The sequence below is a fragment of the Aotus nancymaae genome, unplaced genomic scaffold (genome assembly GCF_030222135.1).
Source record: "Aotus nancymaae isolate 86718 unplaced genomic scaffold, 86718_ANA_hifiasm-v0.15.2.pri h1tg000007l, whole genome shotgun sequence".
In the NCBI taxonomy this organism is placed as follows: Eukaryota; Metazoa; Chordata; class Mammalia; order Primates; family Aotidae; genus Aotus; species Aotus nancymaae.
Window position 1 is genome coordinate 60,235,411 of NW_026988418.1, and position 27,870 is coordinate 60,263,280.

The 27,870-nt window shown below is 37.4% G+C and overlaps 2 protein-coding genes across 5 annotated transcripts in view; one reads left to right on the forward strand and one right to left on the reverse strand.

Annotated features, from left to right (window-relative positions):
- The window catches only part of TSPAN2 (tetraspanin 2), a 63,746-nt gene extending 36,518 nt beyond the window's left edge, over positions 1–27,228 (forward strand). The window contains exons 7-9 of one of the 4 annotated variants that reach the window (XM_021672712.2): positions 2,282–2,365; positions 5,163–5,251; positions 16,230–27,228. In XM_021672712.2, coding sequence (XP_021528387.2) covers positions 2,282–2,365; positions 5,163–5,228 — 150 coding nt within the window. In that variant the 3' untranslated portion in view covers positions 5,229–5,251; positions 16,230–27,228. Of the gene's footprint in view, positions 1–2,281; positions 2,366–5,162; positions 8,336–16,229 lie in introns of those variants that run through there. The other 3 variants (XM_012466660.3, XM_012466662.3, XM_012466661.3) reach the window with 3 other exon arrangements.
- On the reverse strand, positions 22,626–23,585 carry TSHB (thyroid stimulating hormone subunit beta). Its single transcript, XM_012466659.3, has 2 exons — positions 23,329–23,585; positions 22,626–22,880 (listed from the first exon to the last, which is right to left on the reverse strand). The coding sequence occupies exons 1-2, from the start codon at positions 23,488–23,490 to the stop codon at positions 22,626–22,628; spliced, it is 417 nt and encodes a 138-aa protein (XP_012322082.1). The 5' UTR covers positions 23,491–23,585.
- Positions 27,229–27,870: the final 642 nt, after the last annotated feature.

Below are 27,870 nucleotides of genomic sequence, written 5' to 3' on the forward strand. Positions count from 1 at the left end.
AGTATGTTTTTGCCCTTCTATCCAGAAATTCAACTGCTTGCAGTTTATTCTAAGGAAAAGGAATCAGAAATGGGGACGGATATTTTTGTGCAAACCATGTTCATTACAATGTTATTCATAACAAAACACTGGACAGGCCTTTCATATGCAGCCTGTAAAGACTTTTTAGTTTCTTAATAGGTAATGCCTACATTGCATAATAAGCAGGGGATTGTTTAGATAAAATGTAGTATATTCATTTGATGAAATGTTTTACCACCATTAAGAATCATGATTTTGCCTATAATCCTAGCACTTTGGGAGGTGGAGGTAGGCAGATTGCTGGAGCTCAGGACTACCCTGTGCAACATGATGAAACCTCATCTCTACTAAAAATACAAAAATTAGCCTGGTGTGGTGGTGTGCATCTGTAATGTTAGCTACTCCAGAGGCTGAGGCAGGAGAATCACTTGAACCCAGGAGGTGGGTGTTGTAGTGAGCCAAGATTGCACCACTGCACTCCAGCCTGGGTGACAGAGCAGGATTCTGTCTCCAAAAAAAAAAGAAAGGAAAAGAATCATGATTTCAAAGAAACTTTTAGTGAAACAAGGCATTTTTGAAGTTCTAATGTTGAGTTTAGAAAGCACACAGTGAATATAAAGAATGAACTAAGGGTATAGGTGTGTTTGTGTGTGTAAGTATCACCAACAGATTTATTATCTTTTGTGGTAAGAGTACAGATGTTTCTTTTAAAAAAAAAAAACAAATTCTTTTCCAGATTTCTACAAGAAGCATTTATTCCTTTTGTAACTAAAGCCAATATATCTTTTATTCATTTGTTTTTTCACAAAAAGAAGCTGGCAATGAAGAAGGGAAGGAGGGCCTAATGGCAAAGCTAGAGGAAGACGGTCTTGAGTCTTGTTTGGCTTGTTTTGATTGAAGAACTTGAGCATGGTGATAGGATAAGTGGAAATGTCAGTGGAGAAGGAGAGGCTGAATGTACAGGAAGGAAAAAAGGTAACTGGCAGCACAGGCTTCCCGAGGAGCTGGGAGAGAGTGAGACCCAAAGCAGGATATGAGGTTAACTTTCAACAGAGAAGGGCACCTCTTTGGCTCTGATTAGAGAAAAAGGAGTTGGGAGTATGCTTGCTACCTACAGCAATGCCTGGCACTGAAGGAAGGGAGCATCTAAGTGTATAGGAGGAGAGGAAGTGTGAAAGAATTGCTATAGATTGACTCTCATTTTTTCCACCAAGTAAGAGAGCCACTCCATAGAACAGTAGTTTTCAAACTTTTGTCAGAATGTATTATAGGTATCTCTTGTGGATCTGTGTCCTTCTCTAAACTGAATTCCCAGAAAGCAAGAGAAACCATATCTTGTTGTCTCTGCATCCACCACCCCTCTTCCAGTGACTGATGCAAGGTAGATGCTCAGGAAATGTTTGTTGAATGAATGGAGTATGATAGGGAATATAAAGAGAGCAGTGAGGGTTTCACATAGTTCAGGTGGTATCAGAAGGAACCCACCAGTGACAAGTGAATGGATCTGAACAGCCTGAGAATACAGTTGGATTGAGAGCATCTCTCTACTTAAGAGCACTCCAGATGGGAGTGTTTGAAGTTGGGGAAACTAATAATAGTTACAGGTGATCTGTTCTGCTTTCTGTCTAAGTTTCCCCCTGTCTGTGAAGGCCCTTTGAATCTATGCTGCATGGGTCTCTTATGGGCACAGAAACCCACCCAGCCCAGCCCAGCCACCACAGAAGAGAATGTTCCTCTAGCTCCCAAGACTTGGCTTTTCTAAGTCTTGGCTCTCTTTTGTTTAACATGAACCTGTAAAGACTTTTTAGTTTCTTAATAGGTAATGCTTACATTGTGTAGTAAATTGGATCAAACACATACAAAGTATTTTAAACTGTAAATGACAGTATGAAAATAAGGAGTTATTGTTTTAAGGGTATTTTGCTTACTCGCTACAAGTAAGAAGTGGCTCCAAGTTTTTAGATTCCTCAGAACCAGACGAATAGCTTCCTCCAGTTATATTCCAGGGCTCTGAAGAAGCCACTGGCCTAAACATGAAAATCTCACCCAAAGGAGAAGCTTCTGTTTTTTTTCCCCAAACTGCATTTTTGCTGTAAGCTTGTCAGGATGGTGTTACCAAAGATGAAATGTTGAAACATGAGTAGAAGCTGGTGTGGATTGACTCTCACAGGATGAACTGTAGAGATGGAAGTGATTGGATCAGCGTCATGATTGACACATACAATCAGTTTTTATTCCCGACTTTTTTTCTCCAAAACAGAATTGCATCGATGAAATTGAGTCCATAATCAGTGTTAAGCTCCAGCTCATTGGAATTGTCGGTATTGGAATTGCAGGTCTCACGGTGAGAAAGTTCTAGAACTTACCTTTTTTTCCCTCTAAAAAGCCTTGAAACTTTGCATCTTATTTCTCTTCAAGTATGATATGATAGTATCTTAAGAGGGAATTCTCATAAAGAAAAAAGACCTTTGTTCACAATGTATTATATCTTCTAAGAACAAAGCTCATTAAATACATTAACAGTTTGTCCTCCAAAATATAATACAAAATTCCACTTTAACTCATTATGACCTTGAGTGTATCATTATATTAATTTCCCATTTTAAGGTTACCATTCATAACCTAGATAAATGATTTTCAACTCTGGGTCTCTTTCTGCTGTTACAAATTTAAAATATCAGGTTAATCTCTCTCACCTATGATTTGAAGAGGCAGCAGAGCATGGAGATTAATAAGACAAGCTCTAGCATCACATGATTTAGATTTAACTCTAGGCTCCACCACTTGCCCGTGCTGAGATCATAAGAAATTTTCTTAATTTCTCTATACTTCAGTTTCCTCATCTGTTAGATGGGAAATTTCATATATAAGCCTCATAAGATTGCCGTGAAATTCACTTGGATACTATGTATAAAGTAGTATTGCAAATTAATACAGATAACATGTCTGGGACATATAGCACTCAGCAAATGCCAGCCGTCTGCATAATCTACCAGGCAAAAGCAGTGGTACAGGAGAAAGTACGAAGCACAGTGCTTCCAAGCCACCACCAGGTGGCTCTGTACTTCTAAAGTACAAGTGTGCGGGAAAATGGGTAGCAGTGGACATATATGGCAGGAGTCGCAAGAGTTGGTAATGGAGAGAGTATTGGATCCACATCATTAAGGTCTTTGTATGCAACTTTGAAAGGGTGGGCTTCATCCTTAAGGAGAAGGAAGTCACCAAGGGTTGGAAGAACCTGTGGTAGAGGATAGAGGAAAGATAAGAGAGAGGCAAGATTGGATTTGGGAGGCCGATTAAAGGGTGATTTCCATTATTCAGGGGTTGAGTGATAATAGCTAATGCTAAGATAGCACTTACTCTGTAGGCCTCTATGTAGATTAATTCATGGCCTAAACTAAGGCAGTGGCTCTGGGAATTGTGAGAAAATTAATGAATTTGCAGTTATCAGAGGACATACAAGCACCTTTCCCCTTTTCTGTATTTAGAGCACAGAGGAGTGGGGAAGTGGCTGGAAATACTCTTCTGAGGCCCTCCAAATCAAGGGACATCTCTCAGGCCCTCCCATCTGCTCAGGGGCTAGCCTGGTTGCAGTTCTGCAGCCCCCACAAGGACAATTCTGAGGCAGGAGGTCTGAGCATGTGCTACATAATGGAGATAGGGAGTACACCTTTCTCAATCTCAGCAAATGAGCAGCCTAGAAGTATTCACCCCTGACTGTATCAGGAGCAGGCTGAAACTGAAGAAGTCTCTTTGAAGCCAGGATGGGGTGGGGATTGCATCCAACCTTATGGCCGTGGTAAAGGGGAAATGCCCTCAGTGGGCTTATCTTGAATCGGCACCCCCTGGTTTCTTCGTTCGTTCTTTTCTCTGTAAAGTGAGAGTTGCACAATGTAATCAGTTAACCAAATGTCCATTGGGTGTCTCCTCTGCAACACACTGGTACTGAGTCTTGTCATCCAGAAGCTTGAAATCCTGTTCCTGGCCATGCCCTTACCTGCTTCTCCTCTCCTTTTTCAAAACAACTGATCATTCATATCTTGTTCAATTTAGCATTTACAGATCCTAGTCTGAATTAGGATGGAATTGAAGAGAGAAACAGAAAGTTATAATACCCATTTTTAAAAATAAACATTGACAGTAATTTATAGAATGGTACCCACAAATAGGGTTCCATGGGCTCTACAAAACTGTAGGGGAAATAATTGTGGACAAGAAGAATCTTTGGTATTCTTCTCTTGAAACCATGGAAATGGGTATTGATTTCACTCAAGTATTTAACTGCTCAGAGAACTATCCAAAAGGTAAAAATCAATATAGTATAAACACTCCAGTTTGTGCTTTGGTAAAACTATTGAATTAAACAGTGAAGCATCATTTGCACTTAAAAAATGGACTGAGAATGAAGTGATGCTCCACTTTTTTTTTTCTTTTTTTGTGAGACAGAGTCTATGTCACCCAGGAGTAAAGTGGTGTGATCACAGCTCACTGCAGCCTCAACCTCCTGGGCTCAAGCGATCCTCCTGCCTCAGCTTGCTAAGTAGCTGGGACTGCAGGGACACACCACCACAATCAGCTAATTTTTGTGTATTTTGTAGTGACAGGGTTTCACCATGTTGCCCAGGCTGGTCTAGAACTCCTGAGCTCAAGCGATCCTCCCACCACAACCTCCCAAAGTGTTGGGGTTACAGGCATGAGCTACTGCACCCAGGCAATACTCCATTTTTTGATATATGGTTACTGTTGCAAAAATTCAGAGCTTTTCCAACAATTCTTTAGACCACAAGCATATCTAAACGAGTGGTTATATCTGGGATTAACTTGAAATATAAAATTTCAAAGCCAGTGTTGCATCTGACTTTCAGAATTATTCAAAACTGTTCTATAATTCTGAAGCAGGGTAGGTTCTTAAAGCAGAGCCTTGTTATTTGTTAACAATAATAAAACATATTTAAACAGTTAATCTGGAAATCTTTACCCCATAGTCACCCTTAAGTAACATACTAAAATGTCATTTGTAACTGGTAATTAACGGTTATAATCATTTGTTAACTTGGGTTAGACACCCAGGGAATCTGCGGAACTTTTTACCAATCAGTACCCATTTGAAAGTGGCTGATGAGTGGTTCCTTCTGTTTCAGATTTGTGGCATGATATTCAGCATGGTCCTCTGCTGTGCGATACGAAACTCACGAGATGTGATATGAAGCTACTTCTACATGAAAAAATTGTAATCTAAAGCTTTCATACCAAATGTCACAGGACCTGTCTCCCAGCTCATTTTTAATACTGAAATGACATTAGGGTCTAAAATAATTTGCTGTCAATTGTACATTTGCATGAGTATGTATGTCTGGGTCATTACCGGTTTGCCCCTTGAGTGAATGCCTGTGTATGTTGACTGAGAGCATATTCATGTGTGATCAGCGTGTTTCTAGCATATGCTTTATACATCATGAAATCTGTTTGCTGGAAATTCCTGATTCTTGTTATATAAGTGGAGCAACCCATTTCACTCCCAGAAAAAGATCAAAAAGCTTTCAGAAACTTTGAGAACCTGGCTGTTTAGAAAAAGCAATAATAGGTCAGTTTCTCAGACTGTAGCCATTGAAAATTAGATGCAGAGAATTCAGATATTTCTTCTTAATGGAAGCAATAAGCTGTAAGAATTGAGAGATTACATCAGAGTGTTAAAACTGACTGTGTCTAAGTTGGGTGTAAGGGTTTCCTGAGTTTTCTTATATACGTGCTCGCCCCAAAATACAGTAAACCACAGTTTTAGAACTAAACACATCTGTAAAACTAAATATAGCATGGAAAATCTAATTTGAATAAGTCATGCTTTCCTAGAATTTAAAAATAAAAAAGCCTTCCTCTGGAAAGAGAAGTCACACAGACAATCATGTGCCCTATAAAAGTGAGTGTTTATAGGACTAAAAAACTTTTAACAACTTTTTAAGGAAATATTTTTGGTCTTAGGCAAAAACATGTAAATACTGCTTTATTACTTTGCTTTTCTGATCCTGCTCTAAAGTACTGCAGCCCTCACATCCTCAAAGGTGCTTTTATCTTAAACTCTTCTGTTTCTCTAAATATAAAAACAGAAAGACTAAAGCAAAAGATCTGGCAGTTGAAAATTGTGGGAAAGAGTTTTTACTGGCACTGTATCTTTGAAATACCTCATAGCTCACGTTTACATGTTTTCCTAATTTTTTTTGTATTTTTCTCATATATTCAATTAGAGAATTCTTCTTCATAGATTAAGAACTACAGTTTTCACCACCTAAAATAAGAAAAATGAAGTTCTTCATAATTTAACTGTTAGCATCCTTTGCCAAACCAAAATAAAACAAAGAAAAGCCTCTTTTCCTAGTTGTGTGCAGGCAACAGAAAGCAGTTAAGGAAACAAAAATACTTATATTCACACAGAACAAAATTTTTTTGTACGTGCAAATCCCCTGAAAATAAAATTTTCAAGGTGTTTTTAGTCTTAATGCTTCATTTTAAGTTAGTAAACCCAAATTTAGGATTGACATTGGCATATTTTTCAGTAATTTTCAATATGTTACAGTTAGTAAACAGTAGGTTTTTTAAAAATTACATTTTATATGGCCACACATAAGTGAAAACATGGGAGACTTCGGAAACCCCCAAGTGAACTTCTATAAATGTGAATACACAAATCTTTCAGTGTGAACTAAAAGCGTCATGCTCCTAAAAAGCTCCAAAACATTTTGCTAAAAAGATATAACTGCTTGAAATAGTCTCTCTTCCATGAAGAACCACATTTCCCTTTCTGCCATACTTGCTACTGCTACTGATTTTGGAGGAAACTTTTCCAGAAGAAAGGTCAGATTTGAGGCAAGCTAAAAACTTAATTATACATGGCTACTTTAACGTGTCTATAGCTAAAGAAAAATTATTTTACAAAAATCACTTCATGAAATATATGTTTGTACCCCAGCAGTTGAGAAATATGACCTTTTAGGCAAAGAACAGACAGACAGTCCATCTCTGTTAGCTTTAGTTTATCTCTGCCTGAAGACAGGAAACAGGCCCAAGTGTGTACTCAGGTTCCTTCCAAACTCAGAATCATCTCTGATTTCACAAAGTGAGTGTAATTTCCTGTCTGAATTAGCAACTTTAAAGAAGACTAAAATAGTTAAAAGTGGAAGAATAGAAATAAGTACATTTTTTAAAAAAATTTAAAGTGGAAGAGAAGGGTTCTGTTCCACATACGATTAGTGTGCCCCTTTTGGGGGTAAGCTTTCCAAAATATGTGTGTGTGTAAAATTAGAGAATTCCACCACTGAGTGACAGTAGATTTTATGTGTGTGTGTATATATATATGTGTGTATATGTATATGTATACACACATATATATACACACACAGATAAATATGCATCTGTGTAAATAGACACACATATAGTATATCTATGTATAGATCTATAATCCCTATATATCTTGAATCTACAAATATCTTTATACGTATATAATTTGGATATATACATGTATGTATATGTAGATATGTGTGTGTATGTGTGTGTGTATATACACAAACACATATACATGCATTTTCAGTTATTTCTGTTCCCCTGAACTGATTTGAGATCAGACCCAAACATGCTTTTAAATGTCTCATGCCGAGGCACTGAATTAAAACGTCTTAATATTGAAATATTTTAAGTGATTTGAAATTAAATTTTCTATATACTGAAATTGCTTGTTTGATTTATCTTAAAGTCCTGTATCTTTCTACAAACCTTCACCCAACTTATCTAAATGTCCAGCTACCAATCAAATAATGTGGTAAAAATAAATAAATACAACAGAGTGGTAACCCTTCTATAATTTGCTAGTGGTAGTTGAACTTAAAAGCAACACCCAAGGACTCTTATTGGAATGATATTCAGCATGGTCCTCTGCTGTGTGACATGAAACTCATGAAACTCTCTGAGAGATACAGTCATCTCTCAGTATTCATAGGAGAATGGTTCCAGGACCCCATATGGATACCAAAATTCACCGATTTCCAAGTCCCTCACATAAAATTGTGTAGTATTTGCATATAACCTATGCATATCCTCTCATATACTTTATTTTTTTAATTTTTTTTTATTGGTATATAATAGTTGTACATATTTGTGGGGTACATGTGATATTTTGATATTAGCATACAATGTGTAATAATCACATCAGGGTAATTGGGACATCTATTACCTGAAATATTTACCATTTCTTTGTGTTGGGAACATTCCAGGTCTTCTAGGTCTTTTGAAATATATAATAAATTATTATTGTTGACTATAGTCACCCTGTTGCACAACCGAATATTAGAACTTATTCATTTTATCTAACTGTATTTTTGTACCCATTAATCAACCCCTCTTCATTCCTCCCTGCCTGCTACCGCTTCCAGCATTTGTATTTACCACCTCCATGAGATCAATTTTTATAGCTTCCACATGTGACTGAGAGCATGATTTATCTTGATGATATTTGTCTTTCTGTGCCTGGCTTATCTCACTTAATATCCTCCAATTCTATCCACATTGCTGCAATTGACAGGATTTTATTCATTATTCAGCCATTGTCATTATTGTCGTGGCTGAATAATATTTCCTTGTGTATATATAGCACATTTTCCTTATCCATTCATCTGTTGATGGACACTTAGGCTAATTCCGTATCTTGGCTGTTGTGAATAGTGCTGCAATAAATATGAACATGCAGACATCTCTTTGATACATTGATTTTCTTTCTTTTGACTATATACCCAGCAGTAAGACTGCTGAGTCATATGGTAGTTCTATTTTTAGTTTTTTGAGGAAACTCCAAACTGTTTTGCATTGTGGCTGTTGATTGTTTCCTTTGTCGTGCAGAAATTTTTAGCTTGATGTAATCCCATTTGTCAATTTTTACTTTGGTTGCCTGTGCTTTTGTGGTTTTATCCCAAAAATATTTGCCCACGCCAGTGTCCTGAAGCATTTTCCCAGTGTTTTCTTCTAGTAGTTTCATGGTTTCAGGTCTTTAATACATTTGAATTTTGTGTAGTATTAGGGGTCTGGTCTCATTCTTCTGCATATAGATAACCAGTTTTCTCAGCACTATTTGTTAAAGAGCCTGCTCTTTCCCCAATGTAAGTTATTGATGCCTTTGCCAAAAATGAGTTAGCTGTAAATGCATAGGTTTATTTCTGAGTTCTCTATTCGGTTCCGTTGGCCTATGTGTTGTTTTTATGCCAATACCATGCTGTTTTGGTTACTATAGCTTTGTGGTATATTTTGAAAGTAGGTAGTGTGATGCCTCCAGCTTTTATTTTTTTGCTGGGGATTGCTTTGACTTTTTGGGTTTGTGTGTGTGTGTATGTGTGTGTGTGTGGTTCCACATGAATTTTAGCATTTTTTTCCATTTTTGTGAAAAAATTTCTTTGGTATTTTGATTGGGATTGCATTGAATCTGTGGATCACTTTGGGTAGTATGGTCATTTTAAAAATATTAAGTCTTCCAATCCATTAACGGAATTTTCCATTTTTTTCTGCCCTCTTCAATTTATTTCATTAATGTTTTCATAGTTTTCATTATAGAGATCTTTCACTTCTTTGGTTAAATTTATTCCTAAATTTTTTTGTAGTTATTGTAAATGGGACTACTTTCTTGACTTCTTTTTCAGATTGTTTACTGCTGGCATATAAAAATACTACTGATTTTTGTATTTTGATTTTGTGTCCCGTAACTTTACCAAATTCATTTATCAGTTCCAACAATTTTTTGGTGGAATCTTTAGGTTTTTCTAAATATAAAATATGTCATCTGCAAACAAGGATGATTTGACTTCTTTCTTTCCTCTTTGGCTTTTCTTTCTCTTGATGAATTGCACTGGGTGGGACTTCCAGTTCTATGTTGAATAGAAGTGATGAAAGTGGGCATTGTTGTCTTTTTGCACATCTTTTAATTTATGGCCAGGCATAGTGGCTAGTGCTGGTAATCCCAGCACTTTGGGAAGCCAAGGCAGGTGAATCACAAGATAAAGAGTTCAAGTTTGAGACCAGCCTGGCTAACATGGTGAAACCTCATCTCTACTAAAAATACAAAAATTAGCTGGGCATGGTGGCATGTGCATGTAATCCCAGCTACTTGAGAGGGTGAGGCACAAGAATTGCTTGAGACTGGGAGGCTAGAGGTTGCAGTGAGCAGAAATCACTCCATTGCACTCCAGCCTGGGCAACAGAGTGAGACCCTGTCTCAAAGGAAAAAAAGAAAGAGAGAGAGGGAGGGAGAGAGGGAGGGAGGGAAGGAAGGAAAGAAGGGAAGGAAGGAAGGGAAGGAAGGAAGGGAAGGAAGAAAAGACTTTTAATTTTTAATTTTTCCATGCTCAATATTATGTTAGCTGTGGTTTTATCTTATATGGCTTTTAATGTTGCAAGGTATGTTCCTTATGTCACCAGTTTGTTGAGAGTTTTTATCATGAAGGATACTTCATTTTAGCAAATGCCTTTTCAGTATCTATTCAAATGTTCATGTGGTTTTTGTCCTTGTTACTATTAATGTGATTTGTCATGTGTATTGATTTGTGTATGTTGAATCATCCTTGCATCCCTGAGATGAATCCCAATTAATTGATCATGGTGAATGATCTTTTTAATGTGTTGTTAAATTCTGTTTGCTAGTACTTTGTTGAATATTTTTGCATCTATGTTTATTAGGAATATTGGTCTGTCATTTTCTTTGTTGTTATATTTTTATCTGGTATAGCTATCAGAGTAATACTGGACTCATAAAATGAGCTGTCCAATTTGGGGGAATAATTTTAGTAGAATTGGTGTTAGTTCTTTAAATATTTGGTAAAATTTGGCAGTAAAGCCATCAAGTCCTGGGTTTTTCTTTGATGGGTGTCATTTATTACTGCTTTTGTCTTATTACTTGTTATTAATCTGTTCAGGTTTCTTCTTCATGGCTCAATCATGGTAAATTATATGTATTTAGAAATTTATTCATTTTTTTCTAGGTTTTTCAATTTATCGGCGTATAGTACAAAAGTCTCTAATGATCTTTTGTATTACTGTGGTGTCAGTTGCAATGTCTCCTTTTTTGCCTCTTATTTACTTGAGTCTTTTTTCCGAATTAGTCTAGCTAAAGTTTGTCATTTTTTTATCTTTTAAAAAAATTAATTTTTCATTTTGTTGCTCTTTTGCATTGTGTTTTAGTGTTCATTTTATTTATCTCTACTCTGGTTTTTATTATTTCTTCTACTAATTTGGGATTTGGTTTGTTCTTGCTTTTCTAGTTCTTTAAGGTACATCATTAGAGTGTTACTTGAAGTCTTGCCTTTTTGATATAGGTATTTATTACTATAAACTTCCTTCTTAATATGACTTTTGCTGTACTCCATAGGTTTGCTATGCTGTATTTCTATTTTCATTTGTTTCAAGAATTTTAAAAATATTCTTAATTTTTTCATTGACTCATTGGCCATTCAGGAGCATGTTGTTTAATTTTTATGTATTTGTTCAATTTTCGATGTTCTTGTTATTGATTTCTAGATTTTATTCCATTGCAGCCTGAATAGATATTTGGTATTATTTCAATGTTTTTAGTTTGTTGAGACTTGTTTTATGACCTTGCATGTTGTCTTTCCTGGAGAATGTTTTCATGTGCTGGTGAGAAGAATGTGTATTCGGTAGTGTAGGATGAATGTTCTAAAAATGTCAGTTATGTCCATTTGGTCTAAAGTATAGTTTACTTTTCACGTTTTTTTTTTAATTGTCTCTCTATATGATCTATCCATTGGCGAAAGTTGGGTTTTGAGGTTCCCTACTATTATTGTAATGGACTCTATCTGTCCCTTTGTGCTCTGACATTGGGTACAATTTTATTTACATTTGTTATATCCTCTTGCAGAATGATCCCTTTACCATTATAGAATGTCACCTTCTTTGTCTCTTTTTAGAGTTTCTGACTTAAAAAGAGACAAAGTGATGGGTCTTGTTTTTTCATTCATTCAGTCACTCTGTGTCTTTTAAATTGGAGAATTTGGTCCATGTTTACATTCAATGTAATTAATGATGGGTAAACACTATTGCCATTTTGTTATTTGTTTTCTGGCTTTTAAGTCCTTTATTTTATTCTTACTGTCTTTCTCTGTGGTTATTTTCTCTGGTGTTACATTTTAATTTCTTGCTTTTTATTTTTACTGTATCTATGATAGGTTTTTGCTTTGTGATTGTTACAGACAAAAAATATCTTATAGTTTAATAACTTGTTTTAAACTGATAACTTTGAATACAGAGAAAAGAAGCAAACAAACAAGTTTGTAGTTGTTTTTAGAAAAAAACTAAAAAATTCTACATCTTAGCTCCATCTTCCCCTACTTTCTGACTTTCTATTGTCTCCATTTATAACTTTTTATGTTGCTTATCTCTTTTTTTTTTTTTTTTTGAGACGTAATCTCACTTTGTCACCCAGGCTTGAGTGCAGTGGCACAATCTCAGCTCACTGCAACCTCTGCCTCCTGAGTTCAAGCTGTTTTCCTGCCTCAGCCTTCCTAGTAGCTGGGATTACAGGTTCCTGCCACCATACCTGCCTAAATTTTTTTGTATTTTTAGTGGAAACGGGGTTTCACCATGTTGGGCAGGCTTGTCTCAAACTCCTGACCTCAAGTGATCCACCCACCTTGGACTCCCAGAGTGCTGGGATTACAGGTATGAGCCACTGCACCCAGCTTTGTGTTGCTTATCTCGCAAAGATTTTCATATTTTTGATAGATTTGTTTTTTAGTCTTCATACCAGAGATATGAGTGGTTTACTCACCACAATTACTGTATGAGAATATTCTGAATTTGTGTATTTACTTTTACTAATGAGCTTTACACCTTCAGATGATTTCTTGTCACACTTTGGCATTCTATTCTTTCAGATTAAAGAACTCCTTTTAGCATCTTTTGTAAGTTAGATCTGGTGGTCATGAACTCCCTCAGCTTTTGTTTGTTTGGCAGAGTCTTTATTTCTCCTTCATGCTTGAAGGATAGCTTTTCTGGGTACAGAATTCTCAGTCGAAAGCTTTTTCCTTCAGCACTTTGAATATGTCATCCCACTCCCTCCTGGCCTGTAAGGTTTCTGCTCAGAAATCTGCTGCCAGACATATTGGGGCTCCTTTATATGTTATTTGCTTCTAAAGAAAAGCAGCTCTTGCTGCTTTTAGAATTCTTTCTTCATCCTTTACCTTTGAGAGTGTGACTACTGTGTAGCTTGGGGTAGTCTCATTTGGGTTGAATGTGCTTGCTGTTCTTTAGCCTTCTTGTGCCTGGATATGCATAACCTTCTTTAGGTTTAGAAAGTCATTTATTATTATTTCTTTGAATAAACTTTCTACCCCATCTTTTTCTCTACTTCCTCTTTAAGCCAGTAGCTCTTAGGTTTGTCCTTTTGTGGCTATTTTCCAGCTCTCATTCGTGTACTTCCATCTTTTTGCTTTTTTCTCCTCTGACTTTGAATTTTCAAATAGCCTGTCTTTGAAATCACTAATTTTTTCTTCTGCTTGATCAGTTCTGCTGTTGAGACACTCTGATGATGCTTTTTTTGGTTAATCAATTGTACTTTTCAGCTGCAGGAGTTCTATTTCTTTTTTTTTTTTTTTTTAATTATTTCAATCTCTTTGTTAAATGTCTTTAATAAATTTCTGAATTATTTCTGTCAGTTTTCTTAAAGTTCATTGAGCTTCCTCAAAACATCTATTTTGAATTTGCTAAGTAAGATATCACATATCTCCACCACTCCAGTGTTGGTCATTGGCCCCTTACTTAGTCTGTCTGGTGAGGTCATATTTTCCTGAAGTTTTGTGCTGGATGCTTTTAGATGCTCATTGATGTCTTGGAATTGAAGAGTTAGGTATTTATTCTAGTCTTCATAGTCTGGCCTTGTTTATACTCATCCTTCTTCAGAAGGCCTTCCAGGAATTCAAAGGGCACTGAGTCTTGAGTTCAGTAATGCTGTATCATTACAGCGATTTCACCACTAGAGGGTGTCCAAAGCCCAGGTACACTAAAATTCTTTGTAGATTCCTGGCTATTCATCCCTGATGGACTTGGGGGAAATAAGGAAATTCCCTGGATTCACAGGAAAAGTTCCTCCCTCTCTTCCCTCTCTCTCCCCCAAGCAGGAGTCCCTCTCTAGGGTTGGCCACCTGGTGCTGTGGGAGGGGTGATGCAAGCACTCTGTGGCCTTTGCAGCTGGCAGTGCATGGAGTTGCATCTGATACCCATGACTTCCCAAACCAGCATAGTACTGGGACACACACGGCCAATGGCTGCTACTTCTGTTGTCTGACTGCACTGGTGTTTATTCAAGGCCCAAGGCCACTTTAGTCAGCAGATGGTAAAGTCAGCCAAGACTTGGGTCTGTCCTGCCAGGGCAGTGGATTCCCTCCTGTTCTGGAATGGGTTTATGAATATGGTCCAGAAGCAGTGGCCTAGAAATAGGGGCTTCAAGATTCTGCTAGGTGCTTTGTTTTACTGTGACTGCGCTGGAACCCAGTTGCAAGACAAACTACCCTGTACTTCAACCTTTTGTTCCCCGACGCAGGAGTCTCCCTCCTTGCTGCGCTCCATGGAATTAGGGTGGGATGACATCAGCATTCTCGTGGCTGCTGCAGCTGGTGTTGTACCAGGTGGCATCCCAATCCCACTGCCTCCAAGACCAGTGCAACACCAGGGTTTGCCCAAAGATGAGAGTCCCTGTGACCTAACTGCCACTTGCATCTATCTGGAGCCCCAGACCACTTTAGCCAGCCTGTAGTGAAGCCAGCTGTGACTTGTGTTCCTCCTCCTGCTCCAAAAGATTCCCCTCTGTTCCAGGACTGGTTGAAATGCTCCCTTCTTGAGCATCAGAGAAACTCTGCCTGGTGGTGTATTCTACTGTGTCAGAGCAGCTCTGAGTTCCAATGCAAAATCGCTCATATTTTGCTCCCCCTCCACTAAGCACACAGATTCTCTCTCTGTGCTGCACTGCCTGGGGCTGAAAATGGCGTAGTGTAGGCAATGCAGTGCTGTCCTGCCTACCCCCTTTAATGTGTCTTTTCCTGTTACTCTTTTAAAACCAAATGCTGTGATCTCTTGCCTGATTTTTTAGTTCTTTTGAAGGCGCTTTATTTTGTAGATGGTTGTTCAATTTGATGTTCCTACGGGCAGGGTGCACAATCACTGCAGGGTTCTATTCTGGCAACTTGCCCCACTTCCTAGCTCCTCCCATATACTTAAAATCATTTCTAGATTATTGATTTACACAATTTAAAGTAAATGCTGCGTAAATAGTTGTTATACTCTATTGTTTAGGGAATAATAAGAAAAAATTTTAGATATGTTCAGTACAGATGCAACCATTCTTTTTTTTTTTTTTTTTCTTGATCCAAACTATTTCAATCTATAGTTGGTTAAACCCACAGGGGCAGAACCCACAGATACTGAGGATAGACTATAGTTGTATTTTAATTAGTATTTTTCATGTATATTGTACCTCTTTTCTCCAGAATAGCTCCTTTGTTATCCATGGTTCAAGCTGTAAAATTGCACACTGATGCAAGGTCCAATGTGGTTCCCCATGCAGTCAGCAACAATGATTGTTCTCCTTACCCTGTGAGCAGTGTTTATAGAATTAGCCGGGTGAGAATGAGGCTGGTAGGAAGATGGCAGTGAAGGAGATAGCATGTTTTCCCTTCTGAAACAAGTTTATCAAAGATTAAAAGGAAGAGGTACCCTCCTGTCCTGGGTAAAGTGCAATTTTCATGGCCACTGGGAAAGCCGCTGGACCTTTAGTAGATGCACCACGCCCCAGCGTTCCTAGTTCATGGCCCCTTAGACATCCTCTTTGACCACTAGCTCCTCAGTTTCAACAACTTCATTTTCCCCACCCCTGGGAAAGAATACTCATGGCTTTCAAAGCTAGTAGATTAACTACATCATCTTAGTTTGGGCTCATCTAAAGCAACTTTATGTTAAGTTATATTTTAAGAGGGACAAAAGATTTCTACTTTTTTTCATCACGACCCTTCATTTTTGACTATGACATGTACCGGTAAGCTATTATATGTAAGTTTCTTTTGAAAGGTAAAAAGACTTCACTAATGCAAAATGATTTTTTTTAATATCCTCATTTTAACAACAAAGGCTAAATATATTCCAGGAATCCACTGTTGAAATGGCTTATCTTCCAGGGACAGGGGAAGCATGAAGAACAGAAGTAACGTGTCCAGAATCTTGCAAAGCATAATCTCTGCTGACTTCATGAAGTTTTTAGCTAACGTGTCAGAAGTCCTTCCAAGCTTTGGTAATTGTTTGTGGCAGGACGCAGCATGGTCTGTATAATTTGTGATGTTCTTATACTAAATGAAAAAAATCTAAAATAAATTACCAGTATAAAGTGCCTAGCATACCTGGCAACTAATGAATATTATCTGTTGTAATTATGTTAATATTCTGATAAGGAGAGAGCTTTTGTTTTTGTTTTCATTTTTTGAGATGGAGTCTTGCTCTGTTGCTTAGGCTGGAGTGCAGTGGCACAATCTTGGCTTACTGCAACCTCCACCTCCTGGGTTCAAGCAGTTCTCCTCCCTCAGCCTCCTAAGTAGCTAACTGAGACTACAGGCATGCACCACCATGCCTGGCTAATTTTAGTATTTTTAGTAGAAACGGGGTTTTGCCATGTTGGCCAGGCTGGTCTCAAACTCCTGACCACAGGTGATCTGCCCACCTCGGCCTCCCAAAGTTCTGGGGTTACAGGCATGAGCCACTGCACCTGGCCGAGGAAAGTTTTTTGCTAATTATAAGTCAAACAGTTTTCTAGAAATGACGCATAACTGAAGATATTTCAGTATAATACCAATTACCCATTTGAACACATTTATTTGTAGAATTAATGAATAGCTTTTGATACCTTTCCCAATTCTACTTGAATTCAAAGACTCGATTTCAGTAGCCATAGCTAGAGTCCTTATATTTTTCTCTGGGCCTACTCTACCTTATAAGATAAAACCCACACTAATATTTGATTGGTTTTTCACTTTGTTTGGGGGTTACTATTTTGTACATTTGGAAAAATTCTTTTTAAGAATATTGATATGCTAACATGGGCAAGACAAGTCTCTGCTGTCAAGGAGCTTATTGTGGGAAAAAGCAAGCAAGCATATTACCTTAGATAAGTGCTATGATAATCATTAGCTCAGAGTGGCTCCATTCAACCTTGGGGAAAGTGGTCAAGAGAGAACCTTCCTGAATGCTGGGGCCTCTAAACTGAGTCCTAAAGAACCCATACTATTAGCCAAGTCAAAAGTAGTAGGAGTAGAAGAAGAAAAGGGGATTGCTGTGGAATAGCAAGAAGAACCTGAAACAGAAAAGGCATGGAAACATTCAAAGAAAATGAATCAGGTGCGGAGGAGATAAACAGTCCTATTAGAGTGGACTTGAGTGTTATCCTTGTCCTGAGGCCATGGGGAAAATTTTTCACAGTGAGTTACAAAACTAAACTTGAACCTTTCAAAAATAACTCAGTCTTAACATGAAGAATTGCAGGATGGCAAACACCAGAGGCAGGAAGATTTATAATTAATGTACTGGTAACCCTACAAGAAGTAGACAGACTTAAGAAGAATTGGATGCGAGGGATAAGAGAAAAAGAGGAATCTGGAATCATTCCCAGGTCCCCGACTTGGCAGGTAGAAGATAGTGGTGCACGGGAGGAAAAGCAGGTTGTGATGATGACATGGCGTGCAGATGATTATAGGATACTCATGAGGAAATATAAACAGGCACTAAAAATATGGCCCTGAAGCTCAGGAAAATAAGTCTGGACTAAAACCATAGGAATCAATATAAGAGTGGTAATGCCCATATTTGAGCAAGATAAGCCAGCTTATATGATTAAATCCCCAGCAAGAAAGTTTTAAACTTACTTAATAAGTTAAAAGCCCAGAACAATTATTTGCTCCCCACCTATTTCTTAATCTAAATCTGGGGAGTATCTCTTAGCTGCCTGTGTTTCTTTAACAGTTGCCATCAAAACTGTCTTTAATGAGTATAAATTCTTAGGACATCCAAGGCTGAATTAATACAAACCCAAGTTTCTCATATGCTGTACATTTAACAATGTCTAAAGTGTCAATACGACACATATAGTTATCATCACACTGGCCCATCTTTCACAAAGTTTAGAATCTTCATCCGTGCAAAATCAAGCAAAATCACCAAGCCAAAGTACAGTCCAGACCTGCGTTACTGCTGACTGCTAAAGACCATGGCATAGATTTTGAGTCATCTTGGAGAAGGAGAGTAGAAAGAAAACATATGAAAAAAGGAGAAAATGTGGATTTCATCTTTTTGTTGTTATTGCATTTTAGGTTTTGGGGTACATGTGAAGAACATGCAAGATTGTTGCATAGGTACACACACATGGCAGTGTGATTTGCTGCCTTCCTCCGCATCACCTATACCTGGCATTTTTCCCCATGCTATCTCTCCCCAACTCCCCACCCCCCAAGGATTTCGTCTTAAGATTGATTATAAATGCCATAATGAGGGAAGAGAGAGAAGGGAACCCGTTAGGCAGATAGCTAGGATAAGTCCTCCATAGAATTCCTTTTGTCTAACAAAGGAACAGCCTGAAAGATCAGGCTGCAAGCATAGACAAGGAGGAAAGGTCCACCATGAAGATGCCTTCTGTGTAATTAGCAAGGGTCACGTACACACTGGAGGCTTCAGTGAGCACATTCCTTTCCTTTTTTGAACATATTCAGATAAGGGAGTTTGCACAGGGGAGAGGGGAGGGGGCTTGCTTGAAACATGCCCAAGAGGAGTAACACAGGACCTGGCACATCCGCAATGGAGAATTCCACCCCCTTACACATGCACAGTAAGGGAAACTGAGTAACCGAGTAACTTAGGCTGTGAGTCCACATGTGCACTAAAAGGACAGGGAGGAACTGTCAGGAATTTGTGCCTTGTGCAAATGAAATGCCTAGTCCAACCATTTTTTCACACCTTATGTAAATGAAATATCTTGCCTTGCTAGCCTGTTTATAAAAGCCCTTGTATTCGACTGTAGAATGGCAACCCTCTTTCAGGCCCCTGCTCCTCTGTGGAGAGTTTCTCCTTTCACTTATTAAACTTTTGCTTCATCTTCACCTAGTGTTCATGCTCCTTAATTTTCTTGGTTGTAAGACAAAGAACTCTGGGCCCTACCTAAAAACAACTAAACTAAATCGTTGTGGTGCATTGGCAAGTCTGCTACAATAACATGTATTGCCTTGTGAATCCAGATACGTGAGCACCACTGGGCTCTCTAGGGAAGAAGGGAGGTCAGGGCAGATTGGGACTAACCGTTGTCTTGTATATTGGCCTATAGCAAGTCATTGTTTACCTTACTGAAAACAGTTTCAAGAGGGGATAATATTGGAAGACAAATTATAATGATTGTGAAGAGAATGAGACGTGAGGAAGTAGTTGGTTAGTGTAGTGGGCTCTTTCACACACCAAAAAAAAAATACTTGAAATAAGAACTCAAGGAGAGAGCGGGCAAATAACTAGATGGTTGCAGAGGATCAAGAGAGGGGTTTTTTAAATTTTGTTTTTTGCCCTTTCTTTTTTTTATGATGGGAAGAGATTTAAGGATGCTTCATAGTGAAAAGAAGGAATCAAGAAAGAGGAAGCAAAAGAAAATACAAAAGCAAATAGCAAGGTCCTAGGGGAGATGAGGAATGGAATTAGGAGCATCTTCTGAAACTAATGGGAAAGATGCTGAATCCATCAGAACTTCTCAGTTGCAAGTGTCAGAAACCCAGCTCTAACGGGGCAGAAAAGGGAAGTTATGGCTTCTTCTAAGGGGTGAAGCCAGCTTCAGGTTAGGCTCAAATGATATCAACAGGTCTCTCTCTCCTCAGTCTCTCGTGCTCTCCACTAGGTTGGAGAGCTAGCAGTTTCCAAGGGATGCCAAACATGGCCAGCAGCAACTGCAGGCTCACATTCTATCAGTTTAGGAACCCCAATAGGCCAACCACTTCTCTTTCTAAGAAATAGTCCAGGTTTGGTTGAGTCTAGTAGCACACCCACCCTCATCATCCCCACTGAAACCACTTGAACTCAAACTGGAGAGGGAAATCAACATGCATCCATCAGAAGAAAGGACATGGAGATGCTAAGCAAGCAGAAGCAGCAGGTAGAAGGAGGATAGCAGAAGTAGAGAAAGTGAGACGGAGTGGTCTTATAAGTGGGAGTTAACCCGGAGAGATGAGCAAGTAGGGAAGAACCCAACAGTGAACAACAGAGTGGAAGTTGCCTTTATAAAATAATTTTTATTGCACTGAAACTCAGTCTTGCTCATTTTTTTTTAAAGAAAGCAATTTCCTTATAAAGGAGAGTTTTTATTACTAATTTCCTTTTATATTTCAGAGTCAAATGAGGAATAAGAAAGACTTTTTTAAAAAAGCAGCTAGTCTCAAATTTCCTCTGCCAAGAATTGACTCCTTTAAACGTTAGGTTGAATTTAATGATCCCCTCAGAAGATGTTCCAGTTTCCATCTTTCTCTGATTATACAAGCAATGATTCTTCACCTTCCCATTTCTAATCTCTCTATTCATTCTCCCTCTCTTAAACCCAAAGAACACCAAGATCCTCCGAAACAAACTATTTCCATATGCCTGAGTTTCTGGATCCAATTGATGCAAATTGTTGGTCATTCCAATGCCTATGTGCTATACTAAGAATTCTTTGCCTTGGACAGCTCCACTGTCAAGAATAGTTTAATACAAAGATGTATTAAACTCCTTGACTTGTGATGGGGTTACATCCAGATAAACCCATCGTAAAGTTGAAAAATCATAAGTCAAACCATTGTAAGTCAGAGACCATCTGTAATTCATATTACAGGTGGACTGCCATCAGTGGGAGGAAACAAGTTGTCTCTGATGTGCCCAATCTAATATTCTGCTGCTCATGATGGGACAGGCCCACCACACCCATGTCCAGGCCTAGCTTCCTCCCTGCAGGTTGAGCAAGCCCATTTAAGTCATGTCTTCTTCTGATCTGGACTATTTATAAGGGGCCTCCCTAAAGCCCTTGGCCTTTCCATAGTTCAAATCCTTGAAAAAACTTTCTCAGAATCCATGAAGGCATGTGTGACTAGTACCAGTTAGATTTGAACATTAGACTTTTCAGTTATTAATCAAAGATCTATATATGGTATACAATTTTAAGTGGTATGCAGCTTTAAATGTCCATGTTATCAACTGATATGAGAACCCAAAACCCTAGATTAATATATGGAGACCATGTAAATATCAACTTCAGATATTAAAGTAAAAATAATGTGGGTTCTGACTTCTGCATGTAAATACACATCTATTCCCTCCCCATTGTACTAATCCATCTGCAGGACCCCACCACCACCATCACCACCCTCCTCCACCCACCCCATGCACTGTCAGCATACAGACATTTACAATATGCCTAGCTGAATTTAACTGGTGGCTGTAGAATATAGCAAAGGCAACTGGCCCCACCGACAACTGATTTTTCACCTTGGTGGGGGCAGTGTGAATGAAAAGGAATGGACAAATAGAGGATATATCATCTTTTTGAGAGCTAGTCTACAGGGCACTAGGTCTGTCTCACTTCAATCATCTGTTGAAACCAAATTCTCATGAAAGAGTATCTAAGGAAGGAAAAGAAAAATAAACAGCTGCTTACCAAGCACACTTACCAGAAAACAGTGTTTCAATATTGATGAAGGTTTAGATTAGAATTTAGGATAATTCTACTCTCTCAAATCCCTTTGCACTTTCCCCCATCCCTAAAACCTTTCATAATAATATTGGTTTTTCATTATATTAAAAGTCAAAACAGCACCAGTTGCTTTTGGTATAAATGCTGAAAAGCATCTCCTATTACTTGAAGGACTATGAAGGATTTAGACTTCCACATGTAAAATGATCGTGGCCTCTTTTCTAGGCTTTGTAAACTGACTTTTGGGGGTATAACTTTCATAGGTCAATTGGCCCACCAGAGTAATTAATTAAAGAGAAGAGTTCCTAGACTTCTGAGTTTTGGTGGAGTTTTATCCAGTGCATTTGAATGACTAGGATAAACCACCGCATTGTAGATTCCACATGCTCCTTATTCCCCACCTCCATACCAGCCCTGCTTCTAGCCTTGGAAGTAGGTGGCTCTAGTACCCTGACGCCATGTATGCCTTCAGCTTTTGATTACATTACTCTCTCTTCATAACTGTGTAGTGGTCCCACATTTACTTTCTAAGTCATAGAAACCTTCTGGCCCTCTGTTAGGAGAGCCTGCTCGAGGCGAGCTTTTTGGCATTTCATATCCCTGTTTTCCATTTTACCTCTACTCTGCTCTTTCACGTGAAAACTATCATTCATCTGAGCTTAGAAGGCCCATTCATTCACGTTTTCTTCTAAAACCCCTTAAGCTCACTAACGCCTGTTAGGTATGGGTATGGTTTAAATAGTACTCGAATACAAGATATTGTGAAACATAACATTTTTATTAGCTTTATTTCAGGCAAGCACATTTAACCAAATTGCAAATTATATCACTAGTAAAGTTAGACAGAAAATCCCACCAGATAAGACTTCTGAGGTTTGGTACAGTAGTTTGTCTTGATGGCCTCATGTATACAGTCACTATAGTCAGTATTGCACTTGCCACACTCACAGCTTAAAGCAACAGGATAAGAAAAATAGGGAGCAACGTGAAGTGGGCATCCTGGTATTTCTACAGTCCTGTAGATGAAGTCTCTATATGTGCAAACATCCTGGGACAGAGCGTATTTGGGAAGAAACAGTTTGCCATTGATATCCTGAGGAAAGAGCAAAAAAGAGACCATAATGTGACAGGACTTCAGGAAATGTATGGATAATGGAAACATAAAACTGAATTCACTTATATCCCTTCATCACAAATACAACTGGGAAAGAATTCCTTAGCCCCGTTCTCCAATACTAGCTTAACCACGTTGAATCCTACAGAGACAAAAGAGACACCCTCCTCTCTTTTATCCTTGATCATAGGAACAAGATAAGGTTTAAGTAAATCTGGGACATAAAACTGTTACAAAATTATCTATATCCATTGTGCTGAGTAGATCCACATAATATTGCAACCTGTGTACTCTGCTTCTAAGGAGCCAATAACCATTAGGTTTGGGAAATGAGGTTGTGATTTATTTCATTTCCTTTCTACATAAGAATGGACTTCTTCAAAGCTTACATAATTTGCAGCCAAAAGAAGTGACATGTACTACATACCCGTGTCATACAATATCCAGCACAGATGGTGGTGTTGATGGTTAGGCAATAAGCACACTCTCTCCTTTCTACGTGCATTGTATACTCAGTTGGAATACAAAAAGACATCGTTTGCCCACACGCAAGGCCAAGAAGCATGGACATCAGAAAGACAGCAGCCATGCTAAATCAAAGACAAAATTAAACAACCTACTGGTTAAAATCAGAGAGAGCAAAGAAACCAAGATAAAGTATAACCAAACTTCAATACCATCCCAATGCATATAATCATGCTTATAATTCTACCCATTTGGTCGAAGAAGTCACCAAAAAGATAAGGTCCAAACAAGGTCAACTAAAATGACCACTGGTGTTAAGGGGCTAACTCAGAAATCTAGGAACCCCCTGATTTTACTTCTGGACCCTTAGGATATCCCTTTAAGGTTGAAATATGTATAATTGGAACAAATAAAAGATTATTTTACAAGAAAGAGGAATGTAATTTGTTCTCAAAAAGATTAACAGGCAAAAAAAAAAAAAAGAAAGGTTGACACAATGAGAAGAATACAATCAAGGATGACAGCTCCATTATGGGTTAGCCAGGAATATTAAATAATTTTTAGATGCATGAAAGAAAACAGAGGATTCATAGTGCCTCAGGGAGAAACAGAACATGAATCTCAATAGAGCTGGCATGATGGAGAACTTGTTCAATATCAATTGGATATCATTATCAATATGTATTGATTGAATATAGTTATCCAGAGGGATAATGATATCAATATCAACATCATTATCCCTGGATAATGTTATGACAAATTATTTTAGTTCTACTACTGAAGAAGGGTAATCAAATTTCATACTTTTGGATGTAAGTTGATCACCTCAAAGATTAAGAAGATTTTTTCATCTTACAAATATTGTACAGCTAGCTAGATGTGCTTGGATTTTTTTTTTCCATCTCAAGTATCATTGTCAGTAAAGAAAATCTATACCTTAACGGAGTAGTATTGTTGTCTGTGAACATAATCTTGTTTGCTTGTTCTATTAAATAAATTATAATTTACCAAACATTTTGTTCAATCATCAGAAGTACCAAGGTTTTCCCAAATCTGTAAGTTATATCCTAACAGCATCTTTAAGCTGTATACACTAAAACCTCTGTTAACTGAAGCTTCATAGGGTCAGCCTCGGTTGACCAGGATTTTTGTTTTTCAGTCAACTTATGAGAAACCATGAAAACCACATTACGCAGGTTACCAGGGATTTATTTTAAATGTCAAATTCCAGAGATTAGTGGTCATTTCAACCAACTTTCTATTCCTAGAATAAGAATTGCAAATAAATTAGATAAACATATATTGAGCATCTGAACCAGGCACTGACAGACACAAACGGGTAAGGTATGGTCCTTTACCTAAAGGAATGACTGTCCAGTGGAGGAGCTAATATGAACACAAATAATAAAAACACAAATTGTTCTAGTGCTCTGAAAGAGTCCAAATTATGACTTTAAGACCCATAATTATCAAAGATTTATGTTTACTTACTTCTTATTACACAAGAAAGTGAACTAACCCATTTTAGGATGACTTAACTTTTCAAGGTTAAAATAAGAGGAGTTTTTCTCACAAATTCTTTTAAATGAAATGTTGCATATTCAAACGTTCCTCCTAGGGTTTTTTGTTTTTGTTTGTTTTGATTTTGTTTTTTGTTTCCTGTTGTTTGATATTTCAGTTAAGGAGCAAAAGCATACAAATTCCTTACTCATGGAGTCTGGCTTTCTCAAGTGCTTCTCAAATGTGAGCTCCCTCTATGGTACAGAGTTGGTTCCGGTATTTTAGAGACACAGACCTTGAGGATCCTCTGCAGGATCTTAAAATTACTAACTAGCATATTATGCAAAACACTTACCCATCATGATCATTATAGTTCTTGCTTGTTTAGATAGCCAGCTACTGAGTATTTTCTATAGGAAACAGTTAAGTTCACATATTCTAACTTTTAGCTCTATAATTCTATAGAAAAGAAATACAGTGGCCTGGTGATGCAAAAATTGGTCTAAAAATTAAGAAACAGAGTTCTTCCATGGATCTATGAGAATGTGACTAAAATATATAATCTATTTAGGTCTTATTTCCCCATCTGCAAAATAGAAAGTGACAAGTACACCTGACGCTTTTTAAAATGTAGGATGAAAATTTGTTTTGGTTTTCCTGTTATTGTGATACTCACTATGGATACTCTATATTTTTTGAAGTTTCTCCTATAAATGTAGAACTCTAAGCTAACAAAAGTGGAAAATGAAAGTGCTAAATTACCAGCCACAGTAGCTGTACAACTTTGTGGGCGTAAAGAAAGCAAGAACTGTTCTTTCTCCTTTACTTCTTTATTGCAAATAGTAAAACTTCACCCACAGACTCTTTCTGGACCTCAACCTTCTTATCTATTCAAGGAAGGCTTAGAACCCGAAGATGATCATGAAAGTCTTTGCAGCACATAGTCTGTAATTCTGTACGATAAATTAGTGTCAGATCTCTGGAGCTAAGATTGATAAGAGTTAGTGATCTAAATTCTACTTCAGGATTTAATTGTGGTTGTGTGCGACTGAGCAATTTAATATCGTTGTGCCTTCATTTTTTCATATGTCCCTTGCTAAAGTCATAAAAAGAACAATACATTGAAACACCTGGCGCTCTATATAAGATCATATAACTATATAACACTGTACGAATTAGCATTAGATAATCCCTTCCTCTGTGTTTCTTCTTTATTGTCATCTGAGTTCTCATCTTTGCAACTTAATTGCCTATTCTGACATCATAATAAATAATTTATTGGCTGCCTAAACATAGAAGGCATGGTTTTAGGCAGGGCCTAAATAATGAGATGCCTTCTTCAGATGCATGACCATATACGTCCCTACCCTCAACATATTTTCTTATTCCAAGATATGTTCTTTCTTTCGCTCTTTTCCCCTCTTTTTTCCTCTTATTTTTGCTCCCAATGCTACTTTCTTAATAAACACTTTCCTCTCTGCTCTGCTAATTTCCTTCATTGGTTTTTACTCTCCAAATTCCTTACTATGAAAAGAACTAACTGCCCATCTATGAACAATCCTGGAACTTCACTAAAGCAGGTGTGTGTGTTGAACACTATCAAAGGAGGTTTAGCTATTAAATAACTAAAAAGAACTTGTAATACAGAGCACATTACCCCTGCAGGTACTCAAAAATGAATTTGCTCTAACATTTCCCAGAAGTATATTTTCATAAAAGATAACCATTAATACAATAATTCAAAAGATTTAATACACATATCATTAATTTGATAACAATATTTAAATCAAAATGAAAACAGAAGAAAGCCATGCATATCAAATATCCTTCCTTAAGGAACTAACCAATTGTTTCTCTTTCTTTAAGTCAATAAATTTTTTTCTTATCCTTATGTATGTAGTTCACTCACCTTCACCTTCTACTAAACAATTTGGAGCAATAATTTAAAATGTTAGAGCCTATTGAAGCAAATTATCTTTCAGTATTTGCCACTTTCTAATAAATGATAAAATTGCGAAAATGAAAAAAAAAACCACTAAAGAACATTTCATTTCATAGAGCCTTTCCACTATAGACACCTACCTTTGCATTGGTGAGCAGACGCTGTGATGGTCCAAACTGAAAGCTCTTGGTTCATTTTATACCCTTCAGGATAATCCCCTCTGATCTTCTTGTTTATATAATTGTATTTGATTTACTGCTTTCTTATCTGAAAAACATCTATTGAAAATTCATACTGAACTCCAAATAAAATGTATTTAGACAAACAAGCTCACAATATTTTTCCCTGTAAACTCTGACATTATTGAAGCACGCAGTTTCCTTTCTCCTGTTTCAAAATAAAATTACCCTTTTAAATATATTCCTTGTTAATATTTATTTATTAATATTAATAAAAGATAAATACAGAATGGGAAATATCAAATTCAAAAAATACTCATCATCTAAGTAAGTCTTGAGAATAAAAATTTATCTGGGGCTTGAGCGCTTCAAGTTTTACCTAAGTGTTCATGTAAAGATATATGCAATTACTCCTCATCTAAAAATCAAAGGCAACTTTTATATATAAATCCAGAGTAAATGGCATCTGTTGCCATTTAGAACAAAATGTTCAGTTCAAAATATTTTATTGTTTTTTATTTCGATTTTTTAAGATATTAAATAAAATTTACACATGCGAAAGAATGACTATCTGAGGAACATGGCCACATCTGGCAGGATGTCAAGCTGACCTGGATAAAATTTTGGCCCTGCCATTTATTCACTATATGACATTGGCATGCTTGACTTCTCTTTACTGCAGTTTCTATTAAAAGGTAATATCACTTCTCTAATGATTCGTGGTGTTGCGCATTTTTTCATATGTTTGTTGGCCACATTTATATCTTCTTTTGAAAAGTTCTTTGCCCACTTTTTAACAGGGTTCTTTGGTTTGTGCTTATACATTTGTTTAAGTTCCTTATAGATTCTGGATATTAGACCTTTGTCAAATGCACACTTTGCA